A 26,376-nucleotide genomic window follows, 5' to 3' on the forward strand; every position below is an offset into this window, starting at 1 on the left:
CAGGTCCAGGCAGACAGACAGACAGGAGAGGAGGTCTATGGGAGGCCTTCCCTGTGCCATCACATGGAGGGAGGTGAGGAGAGGAGCTGTCGGCAGGAAGCTGTTAGCTGCCTGTATCTCCGCCACAGTAAGTGTGCTGACATCATGATGAACACCCCGCCAACCTCAGATAACCTGCAGCAGGGACGAGGAGAGGACAGAGACAGGGTCAAAGGCCACTAAACTATGACTCTCAGCCATGGCTATTCATCCATATTACATGATGGGACGTCAAGAGTGATGGGGTTCAAGGTTCAACAGCACAGGGCCGTATCCAGAGTCTCTTGGTTGAGGCTACATTCGTTGCGGTTGGAATGGGTGGCTAATGCCTGGGCCAAGCTCTGCACTAAACCCCTAAGGCTTTGCAGGATGTCAGAATCAAGCCCTCAAAACACGCCCAATTACAAACAAACACAGATGCCTTAAATTCCACTTTCACTTGAAACAGTGGAGTGACCCCTTCTCTACTAGAGCTAGCCCTATCCCATTCCATCTCCCCCTCAGGCCAACGCTAATCCAATAGAGGCTTGTCTGGAAGGGAGGTGAAACAGGAAGACACTGTGGGGTCAGTGCCGGCGGCCTCCCTCCCTGAACAACATGTCTTCAGGGGTGGGGGGCGGGGTGGGGCGGGGTGGGGGTTCTTGGAGAACAGAGGACCATCCTGACCTGCCTGTTTGGATTTCGATGACCCTCCGCTGGTAACCTACAGCCACTATCATCTTCGTGGCTTAGCCATGGCTTAGCTCATGTTCTCTTCTCATTTGAGTTTTCTATGTCATCATTTTGCTGTTGTGCTGGGGGGGAAATAATTATTGTTAGTGACAATATTTTGTGTTTGATATGATGGCTTCGGTGTGTCGGCTTGGCTGTGTCCTCGTCTGGCTGTGTGTTGGGCTGACCTGCCCTCCTGTGCTGTGCTGGACCCAAGGTCAGGTACGAGGTCACGCAGAGATTGGCTCTGCCCTCTGTTCCCAGAAACACCACAGGGCCTGGAACTGCCTTCACAGGACAAGCCGGGCCCTACTGCACTTAGGCTCTGGATCTATCACATCAGCATGTGTGTCTGCCATAAAAACACCAGACCCACTATATCTAGCATCAGCATGTGTCAGACCAAAAAAACTCCATAGCTCTATTCCTCATTGTCCTCTCTCTCTCTCTCTCTCTTTCTCTCTCTCTTTCTCTCTCTCACTCTCTCTTTTCCTCAGCTTTTGTCTCTGTATGTCTCTATCTCTCTTTCTGTCCCCATCCCCAACTCTCGTCTTTTCTTTCTCCTTTCTCTTTCTTTACTTTCTCTCTCTCCTTGTGAGTGGGCTTGGTTTGCAACATTTAGCCCCCAGAAGGCAATATCCGGATATGGTTTGTGGCTGCGTCGTAAAGTATCCCTGACCAAGCTGTATTCCCCTGTGAACTCTGGGCTCATTCTGTGGTCAAACATGAGGACCCCACTTCAGTCACAGCGACTGTGTGGGTCCCTTAAACTTTTTAACATGATGAAATAATGTTAGTTAAAACATAGCTCTCTCTCTCTCTCTCTCTCTCTTTCTCTCTCTCTCTCTCTCTCTCTCTCTGATCTAATGTTTGAAATGACTGACCATTTCTTTTCTATTTTTTATTTTTTATATTTGGTTGTTTGTGAGTCCCCAGCCACAGAAAATATGGCACACACAACATATAGCCACCAACATTTTAACACTGAACTTCAGACTATCTCTGCTCCTTGCAAAAAACTTTTAACAAGTTAAAAGTTAACAGCCCAGGGCTGAGTTTCCCAGAGGCATCGTAGCGCTACGTTCATCGTAAGCTACGGCGTTCATCGTAGCGCTACGATGAACGTAGCGCTACGATGCCTCTGGGAAACTCAGCCCAGTACTGTTTCTGTCTTTAATTTATACTGGACTTCTGCTAGTCCTGTTTATGGGCTGGTACAGTAGAAATGTACTGTATGTCTTTAGTTTATACTGGACTCCTGCAGGTCCTGTTTACGTGCTGGTTCAGTAGAGCAGTATGTCCTGGGTGTGTCATGCGTCACATGTTGCTCCCTCTCTGCGCATCTTCTAAACATACTCTCAGGTAGTGCGACATCGCTGACCCCGAAGCCAGAGGTCGTCGAAGAGAGACAAACAGAGGCTTACTCATCCACCCTAATGGTCTGGAATGTCCACATGGAGACAAGAAAGAGGCTCTTTCACATGAGTCTTAATAAGAGTCATGCTGCGCAGGCTTAATTTGGGAGGACACTTGTTGAACAACTGCCCTGTCTTCATTCAGAGGCCCGGTGTCCGATTCACCCCTGCATGGACCACTACAGGCCAATATCTGTCCACAAAGACAGACAGACATGTCTCTCTCTCCCTCATGCCAGCCATACCCATTCAGAGCCACTTATAACAACCCACTGTTGTTGGTCTGTGGCCTGTCTGGTTCTTAGTATGGTATGGAATGGTATGATATATATAATGATATGTATGGTATGGCTGGTCATACATTTCCCACATAACATTCAGGGGAATGAAAATACAGAGCAGGTGTAAAAATTAGGGATGATATTAGGGATAACTGAAAACATGTGAAGCATCTGGGACAGAACGGCAAGATCAAATGACCTTGTCCGTGTTCATATTTAGATTGGGAGCCAGTGTCGCCTGTCCGAGCAGATCATCCTCACCCCTGACAACATTAGTTGCTGGATTTACAGTAAGTTGCAGGCCAGTGATAGCGAAGCCACTGCAGCTACTGTAGACTCCGGGACAGAGAGTTGGAAATGAATATCGTTCACTTTATACGATAGATGTTTTACAGCACAATTTTGCGAAGCTAGACTCTTCCCCTTCTCCTCATACTGTATTTGACGACATGAAAGATAACGTCATATGGCCGTTTATCTGCTATTATTGGGTGTCCGGATCAGTGTCACGTGGACGCTGTGTCTCTGCAGAGAAGCAGCATGTGATTCCGCTGGCCATGGTGCCTTCGCTCAGATGTGCTCTGCCTGAGCCAGCTGCAGTAGTCATCATCGTCTGTCCTAGGAGTCTGTAACAATTATTGTCATAAAACTTTACGACATATCACAGGAGACCCAGGTCCTCTGGGTGCCCCCCCCCACACGGTGGGCCTGTGCAGAGCGCCATTGTAAATCTACAGGCCCAGTCAGTGCGAGCTGCGAGGGTGTAGTCTAGTGTTTTACTAAGGTTGGCAAGGGGTCTGACTGCGCATTAAGGACACATGTTGAATAATACACTTGTCTTTACGCATTCAAATGCTTTCAGATGATGGCGAGGATTTTCCAGTATTTCTGTAATACCGGATTTAGAAGTATCGATTTTTTTTGCCACTCACTGAAATTGCTTTTGATTCTCAAAACCCTCAGAAGGCCACATCCCTTTTGGTGTCGCAATGAGACAGGTTTTACAGACCTCAGCTCCTCTGGTGACTGTAAGTTAGCATGAGAATTAGCAGACATCAGAGTAAAGCAGTGCATCAGAGTAAAGCGATGAATCTGGCCATTTTCATTTCTTTTTCTTGTAATGCCAGCCATTTCCTGCTCAATTTACATCAGCAAGTGCAGACTGACAGTGAGCGGCGGTGTGTGTGAGGGGGGGACTAACTGGTCCACACGCAGGGAGAACTCTGCATTCTGGGATTGGTTATGTTACTACCTCCATAATTCTGGATAATTGCTCAATACCCTGTCATTAAAGTTCCTTCATTGGAGGTCCTGTCTTCTCTGTCCTTGAAGGCAGTCCCTCAAGTGCATCCCCTGACATGGCTGTTCAATGTGCTAGGCAGAATTAGTCTGATTACAAACATAACTTAGACTGTCTCTCACGATAAGAAAGGATTTTTGTGGAAATACTTGGCCACTGACTATCATAATTGGAATGTTTAGCTCAGTTTGAGTTCAGGCTAAAGATAGTGTCTCACATGGCGAACACAAGACATGAGAGCAACAAGTACAAAATCTGCAAGGTTCGTGTCTCCTCAAATTGGTCAACTGGACACTTAGAGTGGTAGGGTCCATCCAGGGGTGCTGGCGGAATGCTGGTCCAGGCTCGTGATTGGGGCTGAAAGGTAGCAGCTATGAAGAAGGGTCATGGACAAAGGCTCCACTCACCAGCGTTCTTTTGCTTTACGCCTCAAACTCACGCGCACACTGCCCTTCGATTGCTTATTGAATTAAGTCTAATCACTCAATTAAAGTCACATGGAGGAGCAGCATAAGTTTCCTCAGCCAAGCCACTGGTCCCCAGATAACGGGCACAGTGTTGTTGCTCGTGGGAAGTTTCAAAACAAGAAGGCCGACATGTTAGCACCATGATACTGTAGCTCTCTCCATCTTCTCCACTGCTGTGACCGCTCCGGAGGATGAATGCTGAGGACAAGGACTGACAACGCCTCCGGAGGAAGAGAGGACATTTTGTTGCCAGCACATATTGTACCAGCGGTGTCACCTGATCCGGAGTTCATGCAGCACTCAATCATTCACACAGCTTAGTTCAGAGAGTGGCACCACACCAGGTAAAAATTCAGTAGCAAAGTCTCCAGGCCCTGGCAGAGTGGTGTAACACATCTCAGCATATTACCACATAGCAGGCCCAATCCTAGGGGTCCCTTCAAAGGTTTCAGTACAGGCTGTGAAGCTTGGCTGTGAGGCTTGGCCGTGGCTGAGGGGCTGCTGGTCCCGGGGACTGAGGAGGAAATGGACTCTGACATGTTGACTCAGGAACCAATCCCCCTGGACCCCTCAAAAGGCCGCTATTAGGCTCTAATGGCCCTGCTGTCATGGGCACGCTCTGGAGGCACGCTCTGGAGCTGGCAGGGACTACTGATGACTGGGCAGCCGGAGTTCAGCCAGCACCCTCCTGAACGGGACAGTCTCAGGAGGTTTAGTAACAAAGGCCTGGCAATGTCTGAAATACGAGATTGAATTCCTTTATATTATTTTCAAAGTTCTGGGGGAACAAATGCCATTATCCAACTCTCCCATGTACCGTAAGATGAGAAAACATGACGTGCGTGCGATTCCTTGAAGCGCTGAAGTTTACGAAACGCAAAACGTACGCGATGGGTTAACCCACAAAACCTCCCTCTTCTTCCGAGACTCCAAAGTCAATTTCATTCCCCAGATTTACTGAGGTTGTTCTTCACCAAGCGATGCCCTTTGTTTCCATCGAGCGGTCCTTATTTTCAGACACAGGGCCAATTCTGCAGTTGTCCATGGTACAGAGGAGCACCAGAGCATTGTCTCAGGCTGGTTAGCTTAATGACATATGAAAGGTTATGTCTGTTATAGTCTGGAGATGAGAAAGAACTTGTTTCCAGCTACCAGAGAGATGGAGCAAGAGAACAAGAGAAATTAACTCTCAAAGGGAGGAACTGAGCTTTCATGGACACTTTGATTGTGTTACAGATTGGTTCCAGGTGCGGGAAGGCAAGCCAGAGAGGAGAGCATCAACAGTGAAGATGGCATTCCACCATCCCTAACCGACAAGCATTAGAGTCGGATTTACGTAAAGAGGTGTGGAGAATTGGTGAGGCTTGCATGTTATGTTGAGGTGGGTGGCAACACAGCAAGGTTCCTCAGAGGGTTGGGGCCCCAATGTGGCCGTGCACTATGGAGCGTGTACCCCGCTGCACCGCAGACCAGCTGTGTAAGGTGATGAAAATACACAATACACAGTAACACAAATTCCTTGCACTGTCGGAATCCTTTTGGACATTGAAGTTGAAGCTCGCTACCTTTGGTGAGATCAGAGTGGATGTGCTCTGGTGGGAGGCGGGGCCTCCGTGGTGCCACTCTGGCCCAGCGCAGCCGGGTCTGGCCTGATTGGAGGCAGGCTTGGTGCGGTGCGGGAAGCCCAATTAGAGATGGAAATCGAAGCGAGCCCAACGACACGGCGCTCTGCCAAGCCGTGGCCGCCTCGTCACTTACCTGGACATCTGCACTGCTTTTGAAAAGCCAGTAGCCGTGTTTTTTTCACCACCTTAATTGGACTTTTCTCCATTGATTTCATGAGAGAAATACAGTACGCTGCTACGGTCTAGTTCCAGGAAATGGTCTGGCTTTTCACTGGTGTGTAATATTTGGGGAGAAGGGGGTGCCTTTTAGATTTATGGCGCACAGTCAAGAATCTGTTGTTCAGATGCTGGTGATCTAAATAGACAACCCTGAGCGTGTTTCATGTATAGTTGATGAAATGTGCTATCACTGGTGAGACAAATATTTCTTAATGCAGGAAGATCATGCATATTGAGGGTAGTTATATTTAGGCTCAGATGCTAATATAGCAGAATGTAGAGCCATGCACAGTATTGTACATATTCCACAGAGACTGGCATTTGGGGAAAAAAGATGATTAATGTAGATATAGATTAAATAGATTAATTGCCAAAAATACTTGCTGTAATGAAAATCATTTGTCTACTCTGTAAAAAAGGTTTAGTCTTCTTATTGCAGGGTGCTCGGTTTAACCTTTGACCTTTCAGACAGTACCCACTCACTCATAGTCATACCGTCTGGAATGTTTTCATGTGTCGTACTAACGCTCTGGCCAAATATGCAAAAGAATAAGGCAGTGGTTTTTAGATTATGGAGCGAAATCCCTATATTTTGTAGTCCAGACACCGTTACTTTATTTCCCTGGGTGAAAGCCAAAACAGACAGGGGACATTATCATTCTCAAAAGGTCCTGGATGGTGTCCCTATCACCACCCCTGATCAGACCAGCCAAGAGTCCTTAGACAGAGGGACCTCAATTGGTAGGCCAGACTTCAAAGAATTCAAAGAAAACATACATTTGTCAATATTTTTGTCCTTTTGTTAATGAAAAAAACACAGCCCCGTGCAACTAACACACAATCTTAGTGTTTTTGTTGTGTTTTACCTTCACGGCTGCAGAGAGCCGTGTGCCCACCACCACAGGTCCATGTGAGAGCTGCAAGCGGAGAGCTCAGCTGGCCAAGCATCCTCAGTCTCAGAAGCAAGTCTGTGGGTCTCGGGGCTGAGCCCCTGGTCCACGGTGTGCTGGTTCATCAGGAGCCAGGAACACGGCTCCACATATGGGGATCATTTCAGAGGGAAAAATGACTTACGGTCCCAGAAACATGTGTAAAAGACATAGATGGGCTTGAAGCAGATTTACAACGCTTGCATCAACGATTTTTGTCCATCTAGTGTATTTTATCATTTTGCCAAATCATAATAGATTATGATAGGGTGTGAAACCTGTCAATCATGAATGTACTGTATCTCAGTATGACTTACACAAAGGGCATGACATTGACTTTACTTTGTAGGACCCTCCATGATTTCTTCATGGATACTCAAGAATTACACGGCTTGAATATTCCAATACTGACAACCCTCTGTGTTTGTGTGTGTGTGTTCTTGTGTGTATGCATGTATTCTTGTGTGTGTGTGTGTGTGTGTGTGTGTGTGTGTGTGTGTGTGTGTGTGTGTGTGTGTGTGTGTGTGTGTGTGTGTGTGTGTGTGTGTGTGTGTGTGTGCGTGCGTGCGTGGGGGTACGTGCATACACGTGTGTTCTGATTAATGCCTGTGGTCTCCTGGCCTCCTAGTCTGACACGAGCAGATAGCTGGCCAGGTAGTAATAATCACAACTATCACAGGATCCATCACAGCACACATCCACACACATGTGTGCCAAACCCGGGGAGACGGGGGCAAGATGGGAAATCTGGAAAATCTGAGGGTGAACGACAAGAGGAGAGCCGAGAGGGATGAGAGAGAGGAGGGAAAGAACAAAGAAAGAAACCAATAGGGAAAATAGTGTGAGTGAGTTCCAAAAAAGGGAGTGCATGCTCAGAGACAGCTCAGCCCCGGTGGTTCGCGGAGGCCCCAGCGGTCAGCCGGACAATACATCCTCAGCACATATTTAATCCAGTCAGAACACACGTCCAGGGAGAGTTAAAGGATGCACGTTTATTACACACCTACCCACCTCCGAGTGTACTGCCGTGTGCTCTCCCCAACAAACCCAGCACTCCACCTCCCACCCCAACCACCCCTACACCCATCCCTCCCCCTGGGCTGTCCCTCCCCCCAGACGGCAGGCGCTATGGGCTATCAGAGATCGCAACAGGAATGTGGCTCCTGACAGGCAGACCTCTGAAGACCACAGATGGAGTATGTTACCAATTAGACCCATCTGATAAAGTGTGAGTGCAAGTGAAATCTAAGGCAGGCGTGATCAATAGCAGTTAGCTGGTTTCATCAGATCACTTCTGACACTGACGGATCGCGCTGTGATTAATCACGCACGTGTCCTAGATAATTGCCCGACCGCAGCTTCCTCTCAAGGTGTCATGGAACTCGGTCGTCGTGTCTTTAGAACTTTTATCTGTCTGGCTCTTAATTAGCGGCTGCAACTCATCTGTTCCGGAACCTGAACAAAATGTAGGCCTTCAACATTGCTTTCTTTCTATTACTTTTATCTGTATTTGCATTGCTCTCTCTCTCTCTCTCTCCCTCTCTCTCTCTCTCTCTTGCCCCATCCAAATCACCACTGGATCTATGCAATTTACCGTTATTCACATCTATCTGAAACCAAATCGCCATCTGCTGGTCACACAGAGCATCACACCATAGCATGAGCAAGGGAGGGGGGGCGATGTGTGGAGGCCGTTTTAAGGGCGAGCTGTTTGACAGAAACAAGCTGCAGCGCACTGCGGTTTCATCCTCAGAAAGTCTTCTTGGTTTCCATGAGCGCAGCTGGATGTTTTTAGGTCCACCCGTATGTATATGCTGTGACATCGGGTACCGGAGACGAAGCAGGCCTCCTTCTGCACACAAACACGGCACTACACTCTCTGCCTTGTGTGCAGCTGCCAGGGAGGACACTAGAGGCACAGGGCTTTATTGAGTTCTGCCGAGGGGCTGGTGTGTGAGTCAAGCCGGCGCTCTGGGGAGGCTCAGTCCGGCGCAGGCCTGCAGGGGGCTAGGGGGAGAGGGTGGGCGGGTGGGCGGGATGGAAAGCAGGCCGCCTGGCTGGTCGACCCGCCTGGCTCTCTGTGCTCTGTAGGGATGCGGTGGTGGTGATGAGACCCGGGCGGCCCGGCCTCTGATTGGCTCCGGTCTGATTAAACCCGGTGAACTCAGGGAGCGGCGAGGTGCGGCCCCACGGGGACGCGCCGGAGCAACTGCACCGCGTGGCGGTCAGAGCGCACGCCGTTACAGTCAGGACCCCCGTACACGCTGCTGCGCTGGGTCATCTAGTAGTTTATCAGTACATTGCTATAATTCCTGTTCGGTGTAGCTCAGCAAGCCTGTAACAGTAGGGGTATTTTCTCTATGAAACCAGCTCTTTCAAGGGCATGTCCTCACATCTCCCGACATCCAAATGAGCACAGGGCCTCTGTGACTTTATATTCCCATTGCTGGGCAGAAGCCATCATCAATGAATCTCTGCCTGTGAGTGAGTGAGTGAGTGAGTGAGTGAGTGAGTGAGTGAGTGAGTGAGTGAGTGAGTGAGTGAGTGAGTGAGTGAGTGAGTGAGTGAGTGAGTGAGTGAGTGAGTGAGTGAGTGAGTGAGTGAGTGAGTGAGTGAGTGAGTGTGTGTGTGTGTATGTGTGTGTGTGTGTGTGCGTGCGTGTGTGTGCGTGTATGTGTGCATGCGTGTATGTGAGGGTATGAGAGAGAGAGAGAGATGGGGGAGGGGGGGTGGGGCAGAGAGAGGGGGAGGGAGAGAGAGAGAGAGCACCTCATTTCAGCATGGGTGGGTTTTGGTTCCAGTACACGTCTGGCCCTTCATCATTCCCTCATCCAGTAAGCCGTTCGTTGTCAGATCTCCCAGAGAAGACCTCATCTCATACTGCAGCTTCTGTACTGGGCTCTCATCTTTTGTCCTCCTCTCTTTTTCCTATCCCCCCTCTCTCTCCGCCATATGGCTCAAATTGTTTCCTGATCACATTCTCAAACCACTTGTTAGTGTCCGCTGGTGTGGCTTCTTCCAACCTTTAATACGACACATTCAAGTGCTTTCTTTCACGTCCTCACACGCAAAGCAGAGGTCTATGGCTTCAATTATGTCCGTTAGGGCTGTAAAGATAACTGGAGGTGGCAGGGAGTTGTGAGACTGCACCGGAGGAGCACGCCTTGTGGGCTGCAGGCTGGGAGCTGACGGCGGGCAGACATGATGAGAGCATTACCAACCTGATGGGCACCAGATTTACAGAGAGGCTGCGGATCCTCCAGAGCCCCGTTGCAGTCTGGGAACATCATGACCTCATTATCAAACAAATATTTCTCTGTTGTTGTTGTTTTTTTGTTTTTTTTATATCCCCCACTCTGAGAGGCTATTAATACCACTAGAGGAAACGACTATTGTGATATAAATATCTGCTGTCAGTTTAGCTTATATCAAATTTTAGTATCCTTAATAGCAATGTTCACTGATACCTGCTGCTTATCTCCTCTTGAGGTGGGTAAATTGACATGTTTTGTGGTTTGATTGGGATGTAAGTCCATCTGATCAGGACATCTCCAGTGTAAAACGTGAAATGCTCTACTTTCCATAAAACAAGTAGGCCTATGTTATTTGAGCCATGAACCTTTCAAATAATCAGTCATCTTTCAAAGGTTTCCAAAGGCTACTGAAATAAGAGAATAGGTTTACTATAATATTCATAAACAAGTCTGTTTAATTAATAAGATCATTAAAATATATATTTTTAAATGTATTGATGTTCAATACTTACACTAACAAAACACAAACACTGATAACGTCTTTTGGGCCAGTAGAGGTTGTATTGCAAGGATACCCTGTGGTCACCAGGGGGCACTACCAGCTCAATCTGGACACCAAGTACTGTACAATAACTCTGAACAAGGCTATTTCAGAGTGAACTTTACAGATATTGCATTGCCACGTCGAAGGAGTATATCAAAAATATGACTATTTGTCTTTGAGATGATGTAACAGTGTTAAGACTACAACAAATTCCAGACACATTTCTTACATTTCTTTCAAATCTCGAGAATATACTGTGTGTAGGAAGTACAAATTATTGCATGTATACATTAAAGCATTGGCCTTGTTTTTTTGCATTAAGAGGGTGGAACCTCAAATATTACAAAGGTTCCCCATTTTGCTGATGGAGCCTTCATATTGCCATGAGTGCATTGGTGAAATCACCCTTTCCAGTGTATTAGGTGTGATATCCATTCAAGTGGTGTGACAGAGCCTGTAACAGGCAACACAATGTACTTTTAGTCATCTGACATACATAATATCTTCCACTCGGTGTTCCATAAAGGCGCGGGTCTTCTTAGACCATGCTGTTGTTGAGTTTGGTCCACTCAAAAATGTCCTGCTCACACACAATGTCTGAGTTGATGAGTAGGTAGCGGTCACCCACACAGAAGTGCTTCTGGCACGCAGCACATTTGAAGCACTCCAGATGGTATACCTTGTCCCGCACGCGCATGGTCATCTCAAACGCCCGGATCCGCTTCTCACACGAGGCACACAGCCCGTCCTGGCCAAACAACCTGCATGGAGACATGGGAGGAGAGGTGGAGAGAAATTCAGAGATTTAGGCCAGATGACGTCTTGTGAATAACACAGGGGGGGGGGGGCGGTGTCAGCCTGCGTGACGATAATATACATGGTAAATATTAAATGGACTGCACTTATATAGCGCTTTTATCCAAAGTGCTTTACATGAAGATCCTTCATTCACCCATTCACACACACATACAGATACCAATGGCGGCAGCTGCCATGCAAGGTGCTAGCCGGCTCACTGGGAGCAATTTGGAGTTCAGTGTCTTTCCAAAGGACACTTGTCAGGAGGAGCCTGGTTTCGAACCGCTGACCCTACGATCATTGGACGACCCGCTCGACCCGTATCAACATGGCCAGACTGGCCGGCGAGGGCCACACCAACCTGAGGTAGTCTCTCCGGCACAGCTTGCGCCCCAGTTTGTAGTAGAGCCTGCGGCCCACCTCCCCCAGTCTGCAGCCGCACAGGTCGCAGCTAAGACAGTCCTCGTGCCAGTACTGCTCGATGGCCTTCAGGAAGAACCGGTCCCCAATGCTCTGGTGGCAGCCGCCACAGGTCAGCAAGGCCGGGGGCATCTGGAGGACCTCGTCCACTGGCTCCCTGTAAGCACACAGCGCAAAAAAAACACTATGAAACCAATCTTCATCAACCACGATGGACTGGTAGCCTATCAGTGAAGCTAACCCCACAGGGGGAGAGCCATTTGGCTTTGCAAACGTTAACTACGTAGCCTAACCTAGGCCTATATGTTTTGAAGTTATAATCTAAGAAAATACTCAAATAACAAAACTAAATAATGATCAGGCTATTATACAGTAATTACAACATGTAAGACGTTTTCCTCATGTTGTTATGATCTGAACATGATCTGAACATGATCTGAAGCGCAAACAATAGCCATAGCCTATAAAACAACTAAAGGCTTTAAAATCATATGGCTCATCCAAAAATATGTATTTTTCTTTTTCAAAAATGGCATTAATTAAAATGGCATTAGTAGGCTACTTTGACCTACATTAACATGTACTGACTACAACACCGCCTATAGCTTACTAGCTCAGTAGGCTACAGCATCGTTAATTTAATTAAATCAACTCTAAGCATCTAGCGTCCTTGAACTGAACACGTCTGGGCAACGCTAAATGTTGTCCTAGACAGAAATTGGATAGCTGATTGAACAACTTACTCGTTGGCCTCTAACGTCTTTCTCTCAATTGCGGATGACATTCCTCAGAGTACAGATGTATTTTAGGTTGAAATCCAAGTTGTTTCAATGCCCACTCGTGATCCAGATTGTCCGTAGTCCGAAAAGTCCAATTGCTCTCCAGTAGCCTAGGTTAGATGTGTATAGGACGCACTGCACCTGCTCTCGTTTTATAAGGACGTCAGTTGCGCGCGGATTTCTCGTTGATATTTTCATCCAGTCCAGCGGATTGTATCTCAGGCAAAAAATGTGACATGTGATGTCCCAGCGATGATGGAGCCTAGATTATTCTCGTCATTTCCTGGGGCAATGTGGATACCTCGATATATGACATTCTCAATATATTTCAGAAGTGCATTGGAATTCAAATGTGACGACCAACGTATGCCACAAACGCCTCGGATTGTATTTAATTATGAAAAATACTTGCTGTGTCGGTCACTGTTCAGAACGTATCTATCTTTACTGTCATCCCCTAAGCGCAGAGAATGAAAGCTGCGGTCCCGTTATTGTTCGGCATCGTGTTTTTAAATACATCTGCGCCCTGGGTCTCTGGTTTCATTTCCCTCTTCCTGCTCACGACTGTATGACAAAGGGGGGAAATCGTTCTTAAAGCGACAGATAGTGGCCGAAGCCTGGGCTGTAAAGCCCTCCATCCATGAAATGAGTCGTGACTGCATAGGGTCACGAGTTCAACAACATGGCCTCTATTTTGATAACAAGCAGAGGCAACACAAGTAGGCCTACCATTCACTCGTGACACGACATGACAAAAGTCTGCCCATGTATTCATGTGCCTTATTTTGCATAATTTCCCAATTATCAAGAATTAACTGGTTACTGCAGATCAATTACTAACATTCAGACATACAGCACTCAACTCAAATGTTATTTATAAAGCACATTTAAAACCACAACAAGGTTGACCAAAGTGCTGTACACAGTACGGCATGCAGCAGAACACTACAATACACCATACACAATAAGCAATATAGAATACAGAACAATACAGGGGCCATCTGGTGTCCAGCTCAACCTGAGTTGAAGGCATTGGAGAAAAGGTGAGTCTTAAAAGAAGACTTAACCAGGCCAGGTCCAGCCTGGCTTATGTGCGTGGCTGGCTTGTTTCTGTTCATGACTGGTAGGACGGAAGCTAGTCATGCCGCTGAAATAGCTGTGAATTGAAATGACATGGAATAATGTCTGATAAATTGAGATAGGTCTTGTCACCTGGACACATCAGTTCCAATGCTAATCCAGCACAATAAGAGTGGGATAGCCAGTTAGCTCATGAGCTCACTAGCAGCAGCTTCCATAACATTAATGGTAGCGGTCAGTGGCTAAAGCAGACACTGATGATTCCTGTAACGTTATCTATTTTGCTGCAATTGGTTCAACTTCTGTTTGTGGACAAAGGTAAGGGATAAACCCAGATAACACAAGGCTAGCGGACCTACAGCGGGTCCCCGATGGACGAGTTGGCGGACCTCCGGCGGAATATAACACAAGGCAAGCGGACCTACAGCGGGTCCCCAATGGATGAGCTGGCCTGGTTATGACACACTAACCTGTTTGTCAAATGTAAAAGCACTGTCAAAGGTCACCCTGAGATTTTTGACTGAGGAACGAATGTTTGGTGTGAAGGGGCCCAACAAACCAGTGGTACAATCTGAGGGGTCATGACCAAACATAATGTTGTGAGTCTTATTTTCATTAAGATTTAAAAAGCTCATGTCCATCCAGGATTTAACATCTCATAAACAGTCCAGCAGTAAGTGAACAATTGAACAACACACAGTAATCCAGTCTGAAAGAGATTTAACTTTCCTCGCTCCTTCACCAGAGCAAGGAGAGCTATCTCCTCAGACTGTATTATCTGGGTCCTCACACCCGTCCCAACCAACTCTGGTGGGAAGCCTCGCTATTATCTGTTGCCAGGGCCTCCGGGCTGCTGCTTGAGGGAGGGACAGCAGTTGGACTGGACAGGGAGATAAAACCCTTGTACTGGGGCAGGGTGGGCAGACTCACTGGGTAGGGAGAGTAGGCCCTACAGGCAGATACTATATGTTGGCTGAACGCATCCTTCCACTAGATGTTGGAGTGTTGTGTAGTGGTCCAGTGGACAGATATGAGGAGCTTGCAGAGAGGAGTGTGAATGGCAGCTTGCCCTTTCTCAACTGGACTTGAAACAGAACGCTTCAACAGATCAAAAGCACTAGGAGTTCCAGCAGTCTCCCTTTATGGTTATGTTTAAATAGTCATCCATTTTGTTTTATGTCAGCACAATGGTCACATCATCATGCTCTATTTTCAGAGTGACTAACCCTAACCCTGATATGTTGATGTTTAGTGACGGAATGAAAGAACTGGACCCATGTTCTCACTTAGGTTTTGGATAGGTCAAAAAAAAGGAAAGAAGTCAAAGGCCATACTGTTAGTGCTGACATGATGGTAGGCTATACTCAAGCCACCCACTATTTCCTGTGGATTTGACAGGGTACAGGCTGAGAGGATGTGCAATAAGCTAGTAGAGATGAGGCTTTCCCGGGGGGGCGTTGTAGCCTGCATGTGTTATTTCCTCCCCCTCTCCCCCATGGCACCCCTTACTTACTTGGCTGTCCTGACTCCAGATGGCTCAACCTGATAAAGCAACGAAGCTGACGGAGCACCATAGAGACCCAGTTTGTGGCCATGATTAGGCGGGAAAGCTGCTCTCAGTCCCCCAAGGTTTCCTTTTCATCTCATGAGGGAAGTGGTATATAAAAACACTGTACTGTAACCTCTAAATTTAGAAAGGCACCTCCAACATGGCTGAAATGGGGGCTGCTGCAGTAGGCGCATATCTTTCTCTGGAGATGTTTTGATTTTGTGAGACAACATTTAACCTCCCTGTGAAAATACTGACCAGCTGGGCCTACAGTTCAAATTATCACAACTTTTATACGTCTATTTTTCTAGTATAGTATTCTTTGAACAGAACATACATTGTTTACCTTTCATACTTCCCTCAACGTTTAACAATGGAAAGCAAACAGTTAAGAATCTAGACGACCTTTTGGGAAGTGGTGTCACTCATGTCTACCTTCCTGTTTGGACTGTTTGGCAACGAGCTCGTTATGGAGTTGAAGGCTGTGTGGAATCTGAGGGCAAGTGGAAAATAAGAGTCAGGACTAAACAAACTGTAAAACTGTAGGCTGGTTAGAGACCAATTGTTCCTCTCTTTCATCCATGAGAGGTGAAGTTATTGGGAATTAAGTTAAACGTTTGATATGGCCAGTAGTTGGCTTTTACTGAAACTTTGCAAAGACGGTCGTTATATGGACTGTCACTGTGTAGGCTACTTTTGAAATTACTATTTGATTATACAGCCCTAGTTATGTTTCTTGACCAGTTATTGTTCTCCAATTAATCGGGTAGCAGGACAGAGGTGGTCACCCATCACAGACTATCTAAACACAGAAATTCATGCCAATTTCCTGCAATGAGAGGACTATGGACATGTTGTTGATTCTTTGATAGTGCAAACTCTGGAACAGCAATAGCTGGGATACTGCTTCCTCTAATCTGACGCATAGCCATCACTGGCTTCTTTTTCGAAGCCCCTCTTAAATCTACCTCTCACAGGTAGACATCTACATGAATAAGTATGACAGGTTACCAAGGGAACCTGAGGGCAGAGAACTTTGACGAGAATACAGTTGATGACTTTAACGTCCAACGCTGAGAGCGCCAGAGGTCAGACTCAGAACCACCCAGGCCTTTCTAGTGTTGTCTCACTGAAATACAACAGGCTGCGGAAATGAGTCACTCGTTGAAAGGGAGCTTCGCTTCCCCCTGGGGTCCTCCCATAATCAGTATTATCCCAGAGAGAAAACACCCTTTCAATGAAGCAGTGCAATCAAAGAGCAGTGTAGCCATGTTAACTGCTTCCTGTATTTGCCAAACAAAACCTCATGTGAGCTGATTTCACATTCTTTAAGACTTTTGGTTAGTTCTGTTTCAGATTTTGACGTAACATATGTGCTCTGAGATATAGTAAAAACATGGATGAATTATTGACTATGAGAATAGTGAAACCATTGATTGGAAATGTTACATCCCTTGGTCTGGCTGTGTCTTGTGTGGTGTTGTGATCCTCCTTCTGCACCCCACCTTGTGAGACCGGTCCAATTAACCATCATCTTCATTCCATTCAGCTGTGTCCGTCCAATCGGCTGTCTCCCTGCCTCCTATATAACCCTGCCTGTCTGTCTGTTCTGTGCTTTGTGCCACTTGATTGTGTGTGCTGCTGTTTCTTATGCTTTATGTTATACCTTTGTTTCCTCTAGTCTCATTTTGTAGCCATACCATCCTTTGTTCCCTCAGTTAGTTAGTCTCAGTTATGTCTCTATACATGGTAAGTATAGTGGTTTCCTGTTTGTAACCGTTTGCCTTAGTTTTTGTACCTCGCCCAGGGAGCAGGGCGACAGGTAAGCTGCCCATCGGTATACATACCCATCATGTAGTTTCTCCTGTTAAATACTCCAGGTTAGGAATGTGTGCCACCCCTTGTATGTTTTGGTAGTTGGAAGGTTTTTTTGTTAGGTAGTTGGAAGTATAGTTTTGTGTTCTATTCTTTGGCACTGTTAGTCCCCTTGTTCCTTGTGGAATAGGTTTGTCAAAATAAATATTCTTTATTCATTTTGTATTTCCCCGCCTCTTGTGTTGCTGCCTCACTACCACTGGTACCCCATGCCCTCTAGAAGGCGTAACAGGAAATTAGTTATCTAGTTAGGATAGCTATATAGCAGCAGTTAATGTAGCCTACTTATTTAGCATATACTGTATTAATGTGTATATAAAGAAAAAGGGTAAGGCGTGCACTTGTAGGGCCTACTGAATAAAACGTGGATAAGGGTTATCAATGTTTAATAAGTGTCCCATGCCAAGATGGATAAAGCTCTTAAGCTTGAACAAGGTAGGCCTACAGTACCCTAGATGTTAAAGTTGGTCCTCCACACTTGACCGCCCCCTGCCGATGCATTACGCCTACGGATTTTGAGAGGAGACAGGGGTCACTGTCTGCCTGTATCCACTGATCTCGGTCTAATTGATAATACATTTAAAAAATAAAAAAAATCGGTCCCATGTAACAAGAGTACGGGTAGAAATAATGCTACAAATCTTGTAATTGAGCGTGTGCGTTGTTTTGATCTGGCATATTTTGGACGTCTGAACAGGCTGTGCTGTGTTTAAATCCAATGCACACAGAGAACAGCAGCCTGGGCTCGAGATGGGCAGGCGCTGCAAAAAGTGATGCGATTGGATCAAAGAGGGTATTCTAAACGCTTTGATTGGATGCACTTTTTGGCACCAACTTGTAGCCTCACAGGCGAGCCGCCAGACTATTCCTGCTCGGTTTCGATTTCGAACCTATGATTTGAACCTGTTCCCTTAAAGTGTACATGTCAGGGATGTAACAATGAGAACACGGGCAATGTAATTTATCCTGACAATTTTTAGGGTTAAACTACCTTACAATACCCCCGTGGTTTAGCTAGACATATTTAAAGCAACCGACAAACTCGTGGTTGCGCCGGGCAGTGTGCCTTACTCCCAGTAGATTGGATATAGACGCTCCGACCTGAAACAGGACCTTCTCTATTATAAAGAGTTTCTTCGCCAATAAAACGGTCTCAGTTGTCGGTGAGGCCGGCGGGGCGGATCCCACAGAATAAAAGATAAATAACGCAACACAATAAAAACATTAGGTCATTTTGTATATCTCTCGAGCAAGTTCCCCTGTGGATAAATACACATTGAAATAAAGGTAAGCAAATCCAGGACCACATGGGCCTAATGCTAGCTAGCTAGTTGTCTGTTCCATGATGAAGCAAGATAGCTAGACTAACGTTAGCTAGCCTAGCTAATTTAGCTAAGGTTAGCTGCACCTACGCTGGTAGCTTTTGAATAAAAGGCTAGGTAACTAACGTTATTCTTCAATCTTGCTAAGGTATAACACCACAACGTACTCGCTGGTTAGTCAAGTTACTTATCTGATTTATATGTTAGTAAACGTTTACGAGACTCGGACTGGACAGATTAGCTAGTTCACGTCCCACGTTCATTTAGCTAGTAACGTTAGCTAAACTAAGGCTGGTTTCTGGATTGATTAACCAACGAGCCAGACCAACTGCTGGCATGCCGGCGGTATTCTCTTTGATAGCAGTAATAAAGTCATGGCCTTTCGTGTCCCTGTTTTGGTAATAGATAGGTAATAGCCCTGTCTGGTAATCGGTAAGTAATTGTTGGCTGTCTAGATCAAATCCCCTGCTGTCATTTTCTGGGGCCTCAAATGTTCCATGTTCTTGTCTTGATGACTTGATACGTCCAACATTGGCTAGGTCTGAGGCAGTTCCATGTATGTCACATGTCAATATTGTGCCCGACACAAGTTCCTACACTACACTGATGCTGCAGTAGTGTATCTGCCAGCTTTAAATAAAAGGTACTGCCTAGGATTAACCAATAAATGTTGCACTTGCTAATTTGGCTGCTGATAACAGTTTGTTAGTCCCCTATCCCAACCCAGGTGACGTTACTGGGCCATTCACCCGCTGTCTTATTCTTGCTCCTGTTCAGATGCCCTCAGCGATGAACGGCAACAGGACCCTGCAGTCCGCCAGCCCAGACATGGGATCAGCTCCTGGGTCGATGGGCCAGTTTACCCTGGGCGGACAGTCCTCCGTAGCCCAGACCGAGGCCATGAAGCAGGTGCTGGGTGTCATTGAAAAGAAGGTTCGCAACATGGAGAAGAAAAAGGTGAATATATCCACACACAGTGTCTGCCTTTTTGGCACCAGTCATCACATGCTCATCACCAGAAACATGTAGTGAGCAGATTTATGCAGGCGTGACAGACAAGTCTCCAGAAAGCTGGTTTACTTTTGGAATATGAATGAATATCATGACATTTTCCACTTGTGAGATTGTTGACCCATAAAGATGAGATACTGTATATGTGATTGTTGACCCATAAAGATGAGATACTGTATATGTTTACTATGTTTACAGACAGTCTGCATCATTATTCAATGCATAGATGGGGTCAGGGTCAAATTAACAATCAATTTTTGTAATGTAGGCCTGCCTGTACTTTCAAGTTTCAAGTTCAGCTCTTTTCTCATAGGAGGTGGTTCACAGTTTGTCTGGGAAATTGTCTCCCGCTATAAGTCCATGGATGGTGTAACACAGGTGCATACTAGGGTTAAAGGATGTGTGCTTTACTAGGAAGGATTAGTCTGAGCAAGTAAATTAATCAAGAAGATAACAGCATTTGCTAACAAGTTAGCTTGCTCGTATCCTCAACCAGTAGGTCCTATTAAAAAAATAAATAATAAAGCTAGCCAGCTAGTGGGCTGTTACTATTCTTGCACCAAGAAATATAATACTGACAGTTGCATCAATTTGTATTCTAGGAAAAGCCTTGGGCCATTGCTTATATTTTTAAATAGAACATTCGGTGTATAAATGAATCAGTAAGTGCGTAGAAAAGATATGCACGGCTACACCTTTAATGAAGTGTCTTCTCTCCGTTTCAGGGCAAGTTGGACGATTATCAAGCCAAGAAGAATAAAGGGGACCGTCTCAATCAGGACCAGCTGGTGAGTCGATGAGCCTGAAGACAACCTCTGCCTGAATCTAATCACTCTGTACCGTGACTGTACACACCGAGCGGAATGTTCTGCTTACAAAGCATCTGAAGCTTCTCCTTGGTCTTCTCAGGAGGCGCTGGCTAAGTTCCAGGAAGTGACCAATAACCTGGAGTTTGCCAGAGAGTTGCAGAAGAGCTTCCTAGCTCTGGGACAAGACGTAAGATTACATCCCATGAGCCTTTTATGTATACCGCTGTGCAGGCCTAGCATGTGACCGACGTTGGCCTTGTCCCACCCTTCCTCCTTCCTCAGATCCAGAAGGCGGTGAAGAAGGCCGCCCGGCGGGAGCAGCTGCAGCGCGAGGAGGCGGAGCAGCGGAGGCTGAAGACGCTGCTGGAGCTGCAGTTCCTCCTGGAGCGGCTGGGGGAGGACGCTGTGCGGCAGGAGCTGCAGCAGGGCGCCACCGGGGGAACCTCGCTGCTTACAGACGCCGAGCTCGCCGCCCTCGACGACTTCTACAAAGTGGTGGGGCCAGAACGCGACCAAAACATCAGGTCGGTTCGGGTGGCGCCAAACACACACACACACACACACATTTGGGGGGAGAAGCATATGTTTATGATACCTAAGATTACTTTTGGGTTAAACAGAGTTTGATTTCACCATTATCGTTGATAGACAGAAAGTCCACTAACTCTGCGGTTCTTCCAGGTTGTCTGATCAGTATGACCAGGCTTCTCAACACCTTTGGGATCTGCTGGAGGCGAAGGACAAGGCAGTGGCAGGAACAACATGTAGGTCAAATTAAGAGTCAGCAATTATTTTTCTGTGGCTCTAAGCTGCCAAAACACCCATGTCCCTTTTTCCCCCAAATTCTAAATGCCACAAAGTTGCTTTGGGGTTTTAATTCCTCCTTCCCTTGTTTCACTTTCGGTTCAGCCAATGTTTTTCTTTGTCTAAAGACGGGGAGGGCATTTATAATTCAAGGCCCATTCATTTAGTTACCCAGCAGGTGTGGAAATATTTGGCAGGACATTGTGGTAGATGGCTTGTAACACAGCAATCAGTACAGACTGAGACTGTTCTGTGTGCTGGGACTTGGACTGGACATGAGAACTGGCAGTCACTCCTCCCAACTGTCACATAAACTCTCAGATGGAAGGATTTGTGCTGGACACCCCCAGGCTGTCTTCAGGACTGGGGGCGATGGTGACTGGTAGTTGTTCCCCCAGGGCATGCTTTTCTGCGCTGTGACTTCTGAGGCCTTGGAGGTAGATAATACGGCGTGTTTTGAATCTGATTCGGAATTCCTAAGTGTTGCATGTGCACGGTGCTGAATGATCAGGGCTTTGGGGCCTAGAGGAGTGTTGCATTCTTGGTGGTCTGGCCTTGGGACTCGGGCCTTGGGCGCGCACTCACACACACACACACAGTGCTGCATTCTGCTACTGTAGGAGGCTGCTGAATGCCAACGGCTTGCCCTGACTCAGCAGCATGGCAGAGTGCCAGTGGCCCTGTCCTGTCGCCTGGGGTCCCACTCAGAGGACTCATTCACTCAGAACCGCCTGGCCAGCACTCTGGAGCTCTGCGGGGATATGGGTGACCCAGTTTAGCTGATCGGGACTGGTCAAGCTTGTCACCCTCCCGTAGGAGAGCTCTGACGGAGACCTAGGGGGTTATTATAGTCCAGGCAGTCGGGCACGGGCACAGGAAGTTTTTCTGTGAGTCGAAATGAAGGCAAAGTCGTCGTCCCGCACATGGCTAAGAGAACACTGTTTTAATTGGGGTCCGGTTTACAGAATCAATATTTTGCTAAAGCAGTATGCATTATGCTTATATCCATTGCACATCTCATGGGACATTGGATGAAAACCGTTTGTCAGTTCCAGGAAGTATCCCAGCTCTCAACCATTTTGTTGATTTTTTTTGCCCTCTCCTCCTTCCAGACAAAGCACTGAGGGAGAGCTTGGACCGAGTGCTGCTAAGCGGGTACTTTGACCAGTCCCACCAGAATGGGATATGTGAGGAGGAGCAGGAGGAAGAAGAGGAGGAGGAGGAGGAGCTTCAGGCAGCCACGGCAGTGGAGTCGTCGGAAGCAGAGGAGCAGTCGGGCGATCCAGGTCACTTCCCATCGGCCGTTAACATTAACCTAAAAGCGCTATTTTAAAATATGCTAACACAGTTAAGCAATAGGTGTAACATTTTATTTTGAACGCTGGATTCCAAGAATTGTTTTTCTCCGAACAGAGGCTGACGTAGTTGAGGAGTACACAGAGCCCATTGAGGTGGAAGCCACAGAGGTGAGAGGTCAAGTCCCACCATGTCTCGCTGTGACAGCTGGTGTGGGTGTAGCCTCGTCCTAATGTGGCGTCGGGACATGTTGTTTCTCTGCAGTTCGTAAACAGACAGTTCATTCCAGACGGCACATACAGCAGCACTGAGAAGGAGCAGGGAGATGAATGGACCACAGAATCAGAGGTACTTTTCCTCGGGGGAAGGGGGGGGGGGGGTATACGACTCGCGAGGGGGATCTAGTTTCTTACAGTGCAGTAATACGAAACCTCTTGATTCACTTTTGGTTGTCCTGTTTTCGGAGGTCATGATTGCCGTGACTTCCACTGACACTGCCCCTCCCCCTCAGGCGGTGCAACCCGTACAGTTAACCCCTCCCCCCGTCGCCTTGGAAACCCACCCACTGAGCTCGCCCACGCCGCCCGCGGACCCCGTGGTCCGGAAGCAGGCGGTCCAGGACCTGATGGCACAGATGCAGGGGCCGTACAACTTCATGCAGGTAAGGAGCTGGCTGCCCCCCCCCTCTCACTTGTCGGACGCATGGCCCAGAGTCTAGCCTCCCAGGATGACACCGTGGTGGTCACTGTGCGTGTTCCTTTCCAGGACTCGATGCTGGAGTTTGACGGACAGCCCATCGACCCGGCCATCGTGTCGGCCCAGCCCATGAAGCCTACCCAGAGCATGGACCTTGCTCAGATGGTCTGCCCCCCTGGTGAGTACCCCAGGCTCCTCCTATACAGATGATCTATGAGCTAATGAGACATTAAGTCATTTACTTGGAAAAAGTAGTTCTCCATCTAGTGTGTAACGGTGGCAATACTTCTCACCAGTTCACCCGGAATCTCGCCTGTCGCAACCCCCCACTGCTCCCGTACCGCCCGAGTCCACGCAAGTGAGTTACCTGAAGGATTACTACTCCTGTATTACTACTCCTGTATTACTACTCCTGTATTACTACTCCTGCGGTGTGGAGTCAAAGCAGGCTGCTGTGTGTTGGTGTCTGATCAGGTCTCCTCCTCCTTCCCAGGTCCCCATGGCGTCCTCTACACCCGAGGTCTATTCCACACCGCCCCCCATGTACCAGCCCTCGCACACACCAGACCCCCGGCCCCCCACAGACTCCATCGACCCCATCCAGGTACTGCCGACCTACGCCCTGGCCAAACCTCCCATCCCCGGTGGTGGAGCAAGCGTCAGCTCGACTCTGTAGTCAGGCCCTGTCTTCTCTTAACTTTATCACTTTATTTAAAAGAACAGACCGCCTCAGTGTGTTGAACTTTAACTCGACTCCTCTCCTTTAATCGGATTAAACTTTAAACTAATCTGATTCAGCCCCTTACGTGTGAGACACGGACAGCCGCGTATCTGACGGTGGTTTGGGCTCTTCTCTCCCGCCAGGCCTCCATGTCCCTGTCGTCAGACCAGCCCCCCCCCTCAGCGCTCCCCGCCGCCCCTCAGACGCAGGTCTTCCAGCCTGTTTCCAAATCCCCGCACAGTGGCGGCATCAACGTCAACGCCGCACCATTCCAGTCCATGCAGACCGTAAGTGATTATCACCGTAATAAACTCAAATCAAGATTTTTTTTTAATTGAAGCAAATCTGCTTAAGCAGCACTGGCTGCCTGGTCTGTAATGGCTCTTGCATGCCCTCGTCTCTTTGAGTTGACCTTTTCTAATGCCTTGGAGACGCTGCAGTGATGGAATGATCCCAGAATCTCATTTACACTGATGAACTGAAAATTGGGTTTACATTTTGGCTGTGTTAAGCTGTATGTGATCCAGTAGGCAATTCATATGGTCTGGATTTAACTCCTATTAAGCCAGAAACCTTTTCTCTGCTATCCCTCTGTGAAATTAAACACAAAAGTGAACCTTTTTTCCTCCTCTCTTCAGGTGTTTAACCTCAACGCCCCGGTCCCACCAGCTAATGAGACAGAGGCCTTGAACCAGGCCAGCCAATACCAGAACAGCTACAGCCAGGGCTTCAGCCAATCACAGCACCCCGTGGAGCAGACGGAAATGCAGCCAGAACAGCTGCCGTCAGGTGAGAAGGGCGGGGGCAACTTTGTACCGACAGTAGCAGGCCTGGCAGAATTCCAGTTAACAGTATTGATGGAGAAATTAAAACATCTAATTGTGGGACAGTTCACATTGTAAACCTTGTATCCTAAGGCTCAGGATAGGAACTGTCACTCCCGTCATGGTTCTGAATTGGTTGTGTTGGGCTTGAGGATGACCTCATGGGGGGAAACTTTTCCGATCGCTTTGCTCCTTCCCCACATTTTTCCATAGTTGCTGCCTTCCACTCCCAAGACCAGCCTCTTCCCAGCTCAGGTCACCAACAGCCCTCTCCGCAGGGCCCAGGCTTCAGCCGGCAGCCGCAGGCCTTCTACAACAGCAGAGGCATGTCCCGTGGGGGACCTCGGAATGCCCGAGGCATGGTCAACGGTTATCGAGGGTCATCCAATGGCTTCAGAGGTAGGCTGTCCTCTCTGCTCACTAAGCACTAGGCCCACACGGTAGTCACCTAATATGGCCCCAAGATTTACTTATGTTATATAATTATGTGGTGTCATTTATTGGGGGGGGGGTTGTTTGGAGAGGTGAAAAATGCTGTCTAAGTAATTGTAGAGATCTATCTAACTGGAGCACTGTTTATTTCAGGTGGATATGAAGGTTACCGGCCTCCTTTTGCTAATAGCCCAAACCCTGGATATGGACAAACGCAGTTCAACACACCTCGGGACTACTCCAACAATTACCAGCGGGTAACGATGGCCTCACGATGACCGCACGCCTCACACATGTATTTGTGGTTCAGTTTCTCCACAGGTGGTTTTGTCGATTTGTAGAGGTAGTATCTTCGATGTCAATGATTTACCGCTGTGCTTCCTTTGCTTCAGGATGGTTATCAGCCGAACTACAAGCGCGGATCAGGCCAGGGGCCTAGAGGAGTGTCTAGAGGCAACGTTCAGGCCATGCGGTCCTGAGAGGCATGAGTTCATGACTGACTGACTGACAACTTGGTGCATCCAGAAATCGAGAATGCGTTCGCCCCAGCTCATTTGTCCTTTTTTTGTTTTTAATCAGTGGTATTTTTCCTGGCTTTTTGATCAAAGTATGCCTGCTTTGATATTTGAAAATATTAAATGTTTTAATAAGTCTAAACACGAGCCAAGCTGTAAATCCTTAATGTCACAGTTTTAACCAAGCCTGTGTTTGAAACAAATATTCCTGTAAACTTGAAAGATTTCATTAATTTATTTTTTGTATAAAATAAAACACAAAAATACCTGCCACTGCTTGTCCAATGCCCCTTGAGTTTCAGCCCAACCCCCTTTTTTGTTAACAAAATCATTTTGGTTCTAAAAGCATTTTTAAGTTCTAATGAAGCTCCCAATTCTTCAGTTTGTAAATTGATGTTGCTTCAAGAGTTTCAATAAAGATGTGTTGCGTTACGCTTGTTTTGTGTTTGGTATGTGTACTACAAATGTCTTAATTGGCATATGTGTATAATATATATATATATACTGTATATATAATGAGAATCCTTGAAAGTTTCACAACTTATAATTATCATATTACTTGCAGTCATTCAAAAACGCTTTTTGTACTACCTTTAGGCCAGGCATTCGATTAGACTGCAACTGTGTTTACGTCGCATAATTCTGACGTCATATCGGAGGG

The 26,376-nt window shown here is 47.1% G+C and overlaps 2 protein-coding genes across 3 annotated transcripts; one reads left to right on the top strand and one right to left on the bottom strand.

Moving 5' to 3' along the window:
- Nucleotides 1–10,994: 10,994 nt before the first annotated feature.
- On the bottom strand, nt 10,995–12,859 carry lmo2 (LIM domain only 2 (rhombotin-like 1)). The gene is made up of 3 exons (XM_084452885.1): nt 12,746–12,859; nt 11,944–12,159; nt 10,995–11,545 (listed from the first exon to the last, which is right to left on the bottom strand). Exons 1-3 carry the CDS (start codon nt 12,784–12,786, stop codon nt 11,323–11,325), a joined length of 480 nt encoding a protein of 159 aa, XP_084309011.1. The 5' UTR covers nt 12,787–12,859; the 3' UTR covers nt 10,995–11,322.
- A 5,571-nt stretch (nt 12,860–18,430) lies between these two features.
- Nucleotides 18,431–26,147, top strand: caprin1b (cell cycle associated protein 1b). Of its 2 annotated transcripts, none has more exons than XM_084452700.1 (18): nt 18,431–18,572; nt 19,385–19,564; nt 20,344–20,406; nt 20,528–20,614; nt 20,710–20,951; nt 21,109–21,191; nt 22,344–22,517; nt 22,645–22,697; nt 22,792–22,875; nt 23,039–23,188; nt 23,293–23,401; nt 23,520–23,581; nt 23,717–23,827; nt 24,088–24,231; nt 24,583–24,733; nt 24,982–25,167; nt 25,354–25,457; nt 25,593–26,147. In XM_084452700.1, exons 2-18 carry the CDS (start codon nt 19,385–19,387, stop codon nt 25,677–25,679), a joined length of 2,070 nt encoding a protein of 689 aa, XP_084308826.1. In that variant the 5' UTR covers nt 18,431–18,572; the 3' UTR covers nt 25,680–26,147. The 2 variants fall into 2 exon arrangements, with proteins under 2 accessions (XP_084308826.1, XP_084308827.1); XM_084452701.1 differs by lacking the exon at nt 18,431–18,572 and adding an exon at nt 19,932–19,996 and having other exon boundaries at nt 19,438–19,564.
- The last annotated feature ends 229 nt before the right edge of the window (nt 26,148–26,376 follow it).

Source organism: Borostomias antarcticus, assembly GCF_949987555.1.
Source record: "Borostomias antarcticus genome assembly, chromosome: 18".
NCBI lineage: Eukaryota > Metazoa > Chordata > Actinopteri > Stomiiformes > Stomiidae > Borostomias > Borostomias antarcticus.

Excerpts from the sequence above, each read along its gene's own strand:
- lmo2 (XM_084452885.1), bottom strand. The coding sequence starts at position 12,786 with ATGTCATCCGCAATTGAGAGAAAGACGTTAGAGGCCAACGA. Across the intron at positions 12,160-12,745 it reads AAGACGTTAGAGGCCAACGA|GGAGCCAGTGGACGAGGTCC; the intron begins GTAAGTTGTTCA and ends GTGTGCTTACAG. Across the intron at positions 11,546-11,943 it reads TGCCGGAGAGACTACCTCAG|GTTGTTTGGCCAGGACGGGC; the intron begins GTTGGTGTGGCC and ends GTCTCCATGCAG.
- caprin1b (XM_084452700.1), top strand. The coding sequence starts at position 19,385 with ATGCCCTCAGCGATGAACGGCAACAGGACCCTGCAGTCCGCCAGCCCA. Across the intron at positions 20,407-20,527 it reads GTCTCAATCAGGACCAGCTG|GAGGCGCTGGCTAAGTTCCA; the intron begins GTGAGTCGATGA and ends TGGTCTTCTCAG. Across the intron at positions 24,734-24,981 it reads GCCAGAACAGCTGCCGTCAG|TTGCTGCCTTCCACTCCCAA; the intron begins GTGAGAAGGGCG and ends ATTTTTCCATAG.